This window comes from Mrakia frigida (assembly GCF_051309035.1).
Source record: "Mrakia frigida strain ATCC 22029 unplaced genomic scaffold BDY24scaffold_11, whole genome shotgun sequence".
Classification (NCBI taxonomy): Eukaryota; Fungi; Basidiomycota; class Tremellomycetes; order Cystofilobasidiales; family Mrakiaceae; genus Mrakia; species Mrakia frigida.
In genome coordinates, this window is record NW_027481270.1 from 768,788 (window position 1) to 776,005 (window position 7,218).

General features: G+C 52.8%; 2 protein-coding genes across 2 annotated transcripts; both read right to left on the bottom strand.

Annotated features, from left to right (window-relative positions):
* Positions 1-346: 346 nt before the first annotated feature.
* On the bottom strand, positions 347-2,454 carry BDY24DRAFT_385989 (uncharacterized protein). Its single transcript, XM_076640046.1, has 6 exons — positions 2,228-2,454; positions 1,925-2,142; positions 1,645-1,836; positions 812-1,556; positions 681-739; positions 347-609 (listed from the first exon to the last, which is right to left on the bottom strand). Exons 2-6 carry the CDS (start codon positions 2,123-2,125, stop codon positions 601-603), a joined length of 1,206 nt encoding a protein of 401 aa, XP_076497832.1. The 5' UTR covers positions 2,126-2,142; positions 2,228-2,454; the 3' UTR covers positions 347-600.
* A 121-nt stretch (positions 2,455-2,575) lies between these two features.
* Positions 2,576-6,024, bottom strand: BDY24DRAFT_350351 (acyl--CoA ligase). Its single transcript, XM_076637699.1, has 14 exons — positions 5,731-6,024; positions 5,597-5,645; positions 5,382-5,462; positions 5,056-5,292; positions 4,790-4,896; positions 4,569-4,705; positions 4,288-4,422; positions 4,179-4,203; positions 3,945-4,092; positions 3,652-3,731; positions 3,471-3,533; positions 3,221-3,351; positions 2,975-3,092; positions 2,576-2,827 (listed from the first exon to the last, which is right to left on the bottom strand). Exons 1-14 carry the CDS (start codon positions 5,967-5,969, stop codon positions 2,737-2,739), a joined length of 1,641 nt encoding a protein of 546 aa, XP_076497833.1. The 5' UTR covers positions 5,970-6,024; the 3' UTR covers positions 2,576-2,736.
* Positions 6,025-7,218: the final 1,194 nt, after the last annotated feature.

The window sequence follows — 7,218 nt, forward strand, 5'->3', positions numbered from 1 at the left end:
TTTCGAATCCTCCCTTCCTTCCTTTTCTCCTGCCTGCCTCCTCTTCATCGAGAATAGGCACCCCAAAACAACAAACAGCGAGGCACGGAGGACTTCTCATCCCCCCTTCCACTCCGTCTTCCTCCTACCGGCTTTCGACCTCAGCGATACCTCCCACATCAAGATATAGATCCAAAAGCTTATGGAAGAGGACCTCCGCTCGTCTCTTTCGGTTCATCGACCCTCTGGACGTCGCCGACGAGCTACTTTGATCCTCCAAACTTTCAACGGACGAAGGTTCCTCTTCCGGCACCGGAGCCTCCTTCGTCGAACCATGAGGCTACGAGGGAAAGAGCGGATAGTAGATGGGTTGCAGATGTGGGGCTAGGGAGGGATGGGAAGGGTTGAGGTTCAGGATTACTGAAGAGGGGGAGGGTCGCGTCGAATGTGCTTTGTATTGAACGAACGAGATGATAGGGTAGAGAGGAGGGGATAAATAGAGTTTAGGTGCATGCTAGTAAGACTTGGAACAATTTCGAACGCGCGATATGAACGATGAACGAGGAACGAACTCGGCCGACCGATCTGTCTCCGTTGGTGAACGAGCTTAAATCGAGATCCTCAGTACACCTGCAGAAGAAAGAAGACGATGTCATGTCAGTTTGGAACGATGCTAAATACCGGCAAGAGGAGAGGCTCACATCAAGCAAAGCCGTCTTCAGCGCTCTTTCGTCGTTCGAAAGTCGGGTCCAACGCGAAGCTGAGAGTGGTGCGAGAACGGAGAGTGTGAGCAGTTTTCCGAAGAGAACAACCGGTGAGAGACGCGACTCACCCTTCTGCTCCTCCTTAAGCACCAAAACAACCACCGTATCCCTCCATCCCTTCCCCAGATGATCCTCGAGCGTCTCCTCCACTTCCTCCTTGTCCAGCTCGTTCGCTACCAAGATCTCCAACGCTCCGTGACTCCTGTTCCATGCCCTCCCGAAAACTCCATCCTCCAGTACCCTCTCCAATCCTTCTCCATCGCTGAAATCCGCGAAATTCTCTACTACATCCCAGACGAACCGATAGACCGTCGAGGAGTAAGGTGTTGGATCCATCTCGAGGAGATGAACCTCGTCGTCCAGGACGTTGAATACGATATCGGTGTTTCTACATGTGACGACCTCGAGATTGGTCCATGCGAAGAGGCAGCGACGAGCGAAGGTCTGCTGAAGGGGCCAAGGAGGGTTGAGTTGGGTTGAGGAGAAGGTGAAGTTTTTTGGGTTGAGGGAGGCAAGGAGGTCGAGGACTGGAGCGAGGACGACTCGGCGTGGGTAGGAAGGGTTGTAGGATGCGGTTATGTTGAGTTCGAGGGTTTGAAGGTTGGGGAAAGAGAGGAGAGGGAAGGGAGTTGTTGAGGAGTGTTCGTCGTCCGAATCCGTCTCGTCTTCTTCTTCGTCGTCGGAGAGCGATTCTTCTGAGTCTGAGTTCGACGACTGATAGCGTCCGGATCGCTGCCAGACTGGGACAGTGAGATGAATGACTTTGTCGAGGGAAAGTCGAGGGAGGAGGGAGGAGAGAGCGAGGGAGTGGGTCTGGAGACGCGTCGAGGAGAAGGAACGTCGTCAGTTCCAGCTCGACAAAGGAGAGTGTGAAGGAGACGACAGATGAATGAGCACTTACAGGGTTGACAAAGTTCTCAAAATCATGATGAGATCTAGGTGTGAAGGTCTTGTAGAGGATGGGACTAGCGATTTCGAGCCAGACGAAGCTCGTTCGAGTGAGGGAGGTGAGGGTTTTGTTGTCGCACTCATACGCGATGGCTCGGAGAATCTCGTTGGGTAGTCGAGGTAGAATGATAGGCTTTGGAGAGACCTGAGCGATGCAGGAAGATTCAAGGTCAGCGCTCGAGGCGTAAGATCGAGGAGGACGAGGACGAGGAGGAGAAGGAATCGAAGCTCACTTCCTTCGTTGAGCTCGACCAAACCCAAGGCTTCCCTGACTGCTCCGTGAGATTTGCAAGATCTCCATCTTTCACAAAGATACCCCCGTCTATAGAGAGCTCCCTTCTCTGACGAATAAGCTCCGATTCGGCTCGTTGGAGTAAGAGGACGAGCTCTTCGTTCGAGCGTCCTGAGAAGGAGGAAGGGGAGGGGAAGCTCATGGCGAGAGGGAAGGAAGCTGAGCGACGACAGAAAAGAAAACAAACAGATCAGCGAGTGCAGATTTCCCCCTGGAGTAGCTTAAAATAGAGAACATGATTCACGAAAGTTGTTTGAGCCTGTTCTGGTCGGGAGGGAAACGAGCTCGACCTCTCGAAGGTTCCCTTCCCTCTCTGAACTCTTCGTCCCACGCCGGCCCGACCAGATTTTACCTCCTGTCTTCGACTATCTTCCTCTTACGAATCCATACCAGATCCTACTCCTTAGGTCGCTTCTCAAAACCCTTCTTCCCCCCTCGTTTTCCTCGTCGGATCGTTCTCCGTCACTCTCTTGTTGAGCTCAACTTCCCTTCCTCCCCTTTCCCCCGTCCTCTTAGGCCCTCTTCCTCCGAAAAACTACGGAATCTTCAACTTGCCGAGTCGCAGGAAGAACTCCGGAGTCTCTCGTGGCCACTGAGGGGTTCTCGAAAGTCATCAGATCGAATCAAAGATCAAAGCAAAGAGTAGTAATGAAGGAGAAGGCGAGTCGCAGAACGAAACGCTCCGTTGTGCGTGCCTTCTCCCCTCTTCTCTCCAAGCGAAACGCAAACATATGTGTAGTAATAGGAAAGAGCCTAGAGCTTACTTCCTCTCGCATCCTCCTTCTTGGCTCTCTCAACGAAAGCGGTCGAGACGTGTCGACGTTGGATCTTTCCGGTCGCAGTTCTGAGACGAGACAGAAACGAAAACGTAGGTCAGCGATGTCTTCTTCCATTAGAAAGGTGAGAATAAAACTACGGGGTAGAAAATACGTGTGTAGGAGACGCAAGGGAGGAGGGGAGGGGGTGAGAAGAGACGCGTCGTGGAACTCACTTCGGAATCGACTCCACCACGAACAACCTCTCAGGGATCTTGAACTTTGAGAGCCTGGAAGCGAGATCCTTCTGGATTTGAGTGGTTGAGAGTTTGGATCCGGTCTTGGGGACGACGGCTGCAGACGAGAATCCGACGCAACAAAAGAGCGAAGCGTCAGTTCGTGCTCCTAACGACGACGACGACGACTCGGAGGGAGGTTCGTGAGAAAAGCATGCGAATTCGAAGAATGGGCTTGAAACTCACCGGCCCAAACAACTTCTCCGTACTTGTCGTCGGGAACACCAAAGCAAACGGCCTCTCCGACTCCGTCGAGCGAAAGAAGTGCAGAGTCGATTTCGAGCGGCGAGATCTTCTCTCCTCCTCGGTTGATGAGTCTGAAGATCAAAACAGAGATATGAGAAGGTAGTCAGCACAAAACGGAAGAAAGAAACAAGGAGAGACGCGTTGAACGTAAGACGGGAAGAGGGGCGAGAAGAGGAATAGTTGAGCTCACTCCTTCAGTCGGCCAGTCAGAGCGAGGTAGCCTCGATCGTCGAGGACTCCTTGATCACCAGTCCTGTGAAGAGAAACGAGTTGTGGAGGGAGACGTCATGCGTCAGTTCAGGTCCACGCTTCTTCGCTTCGAGAAGGCAACGCGTCGAAAAGGGGAAGGAGGCGACGAGAACGAAACGCACCTGAACCAGCCCTCCTGGAAGAAGTTCTCCTTGTTGGCCTTGGGGTTGTTGACGTATCCCTTGGTGACGTTGGGTCCTCGCTACAAAAAGGGAAACGAATCAGAAGACAAGTCAGCTCTCTCGTCCTCTCCTCTCCCTTCCCCCTTCACATTCTGCCCCACCCCCTCCCGGCCAGCCCCTCCCTTCGGTTCTTCCCAACCTCTTCAGATTTCGCACCAACTCCTCTCGGACTACCACGCTTTCCCTCCCTCCCTCGGCCCACTCAAAGGAGCAGCATCCAGTTCGGGGCTCACAATGCAGACCTCTCCTTTCTCTCCGGTCTTCAAAGCCTTCCCGTCCTCTCCTCGAATGGAGATCTCGACTCCCTGACCCTTCCCAACCGATCCAGGTCCATGCTCGCCGTCGGAAGGAAGAGGGTTGGAGGTCATCTGGTGAGATGCTCTGGGGGAACGAAGAAGAGATAAACGAACGAAGAACGAAGTCAGTTCGAGACTCGAACAGTTCGGAAAGGAAGAGCATGGGCGTACTCAGTCATGGCGTATGCTTCCAACACTGTGAACGAGGGAGGGAGTCAGCAGGGATTTTCAGCAGACGGGAGAGAAAGAGGGAAAGAAGAGGGACAGTCGAACAACGCACCAGGAGCCTTGAACGCCTTCTGCAAAGCCTCGAAAGTCGTAGGACTGAGACTCGACGAGCAGGATCGGATGAAACGAATGGGAGGGAGAGGGTTGGGGTGAGGGGAGGAGAGAAGGATGGTGTGCATCGTCGGAACTGGAGGGGGAACGAGGGAAGGACGCGTCGAGTCAAGTCAAAGCGAGATCAAGTCAGTTCAACGAAACGAGCGAACACCGAAACAAGAGTGCAGCGGAAGAGGAAAGAGGATCGAGAGGTAGGATGAGATGTTGATTCGGACTCACCAGCAGTGTACCACGAACACTTCTCCTTCTCAAAATCGACCCAGAACTTGTTCTTGTCGAATCGAGCAGGAATGACGACGCTTCCTCCGCTGAGGATGGGGGAGAGAAGACCACACATGAGACCGTGAACGTGGAAGCTGATCACGAAACGCAGAAAGGATTCTGGTTAGCTCTGAGGAAGAAAGAGGAGGGAGGCGCGTCGAGTCGGAGGGAAGACGAACAGAGGCATGACGAGGTAGCCTCGATCTTCTGGCGAAAGCTTGTAGGTCTTGATGATGTTTCGGAGAGACGATATGAGGTTGAGATGGGTGAGAGGGACGGCTATGGTTCAGGACGTGAGAAGAAACGATCAGCTCAAAAAGAGGGAGAGGGAGGGGACCGTCATCGAGCTCACCTTTGGGCTGAAAGAGAGAAGGCAGCGAGAGCGAGAGAAACAAAGTCAGTTCAACTCTTCCTTCAAAGAAAGAAAGTAGTGGCAGATGCTTGCCTTCCCAGTAGTCCCAGAAGTATGCAAAACCAACGCAACGTCTCCCTCCTTCGCCTCCTTCCCTCCCCCGTTCTCTTGAGGGAACAGCTTGCCTCCCTTCCCATCGATGATCCCCTTTGAAGCGTTGTATACATCGAACACGACCTTGAGTTTGGGAGCACCAGTCTTGGGGTTCAAGGTGAGGGTAGCGATCTTGATCTTGAGTTTCTTGGCCGCGGCGAGAGCTTGGTCGAGTCCCTACGAACGAGCAGCGAGCGGAGGGACGGAGGAGAGCGGAGAGGTCAGCTAGGGAGATCTCTCGTGAAGGGAGGAGAAGTGATAGCGACCTTCTTATCGAGAGATCCGGGAGGGAAGAAGTCTTGCGGAGGAACGATGAGCAGAGAGGAAGTTGTATCTTGAAGGTAGAACTGAGGGAGGAAACGGGGAAGGACCGAGGAGAGGAGGAGGGAGAGGAGGGAGAGGTCAGCTCGTCTGCTCGAAGGAGTCGTCCTCCTACTCCCTCTCACTCAACGAATTACACATGTAGGGAAGAAGGACGGACCTCTACTTCCGCCTGAGTATACTGAGGGTTCAAAGGAGCGGAAACAGCCCTTAGAAAGAAGAGAAGAGAAACCAAACGACGTCAGCTTCATCCTCTCCTCCCTGCCTCCCTCTCTCTCCCTCTCTTTCACTCACCTAATCCCTCCTGTAGCCAAGAATCCCAGTACAAGCTCGAGCCCATTCGTCAACGACATGCTGATGACATCTCCCTTGCCGAATCCGAGCGAGACGAGTTGCGACTGAAGCGATTGAACGAGGGAAGGAAGTTGAGAGTGGGAGATCTTGAGGCCAGTTTGAGGGATCGTGATGGCGTTGGAGGAGGAGAGGGAAGAGCCGGAAGTTGGGAAGATGTGAGAAAGGGTAGAGGAGGACATGGTGGTTGATGGGGTGAAAGTTGAGATTTAGAAGAGGGGGGAAGGTCGTGGTCGGTGGTTGGATGAAAGACCGTCGAGGGAAGAGGGAGGCGAGGAGCATAGCCGGAAAGTACGAAAACCAGGACCCCGTTGAGTAGGCTACGTTAGGATAATATAGCATATGTTACAGTTCTTGGAGAGTTCGAGGTCTGTTCATTACGGTTTTAAACAGTTTGGAGGTTTTTGAACGGATAAAGGACGAGCTCGAGACGAGACTGCGACGTGTCCGAAACCGTTCAAAAACTTGAAACCCGTATGCAAACGAGGTCGAAACGGACCAAGAACCAGTCAGAAACCGGAGAGGAACAGTCTAAAACGGTTAAGAAACCCAGAAACCGTTCAAGACTAGAACAAAACCCGTTCAAGAACGGTTTTGAGGTTCAGAGACGGTTCGAATTCGGTTCGCGTTCGGTTCAGGATCGGTTCCTGTCGGGTTCAAAAGTGGTCCCTGACGGTCCCAAAACAGTCCAGGACCCAAAAACGGTCCAGAACTGTTCTTGAACAGTTTTCCCATGGTTTTTGAGCAGTTTCAGAACCGAAAGAGAACTGTAGCAGTGCTGCGAGCGACCGAAAGCGGTTTCCGAACGGTCGCTCGACCAGACGCGTCTCGTCCAGGACGGTTTCTCACGAGTTTTCTTCTGTTCAGCGTTCTTCTCGGCGGCTACAGCGTCCAGAGCTATACTCATCGGTCAGCGAAAGCTACATGGTCGCCTTGAGAAAATTTCTGGCCCTTCGTGATGTCAGGTTTTGAGACAAACTGTCATTGAATGACCCTTGCTCCTTCCCTTTCCCTTAAATAGTCCTCTCCGTCTCCTCTATATATGCTTCTCCATCTCTTTACTCTTCTATCTTACTCTCGTGTTCTCTCAGGCGTTCCTTAAGAAGCTGAGCCCGGTCGCTCGACGCGTCGCGTCTCTCTCTCAGCAGCAGCCTCGTCGAGCTCCGTTCGAAGCTGCTCCATAGCCTCGATGTAAGCCATCTCCTACCTTTGAGCCTTGACAAGGTCGGCTTTGAGTTCGGTGATGGCGTCTACCTGTGAATGTTGAACAACGATCAGTCGGTCAGCAATGAGAGAACAGCTTCAGGAAGGAAGAACAGTCAGGAACAAGAGCGAACCTGTTGTTTGGCAGCCTCCATCCTTCGCTCGAGCATCTGGATCTTGACGGTCGATTCTTGAGTGATTTGATCCTGGGGAGAGACAAAGGAAGAA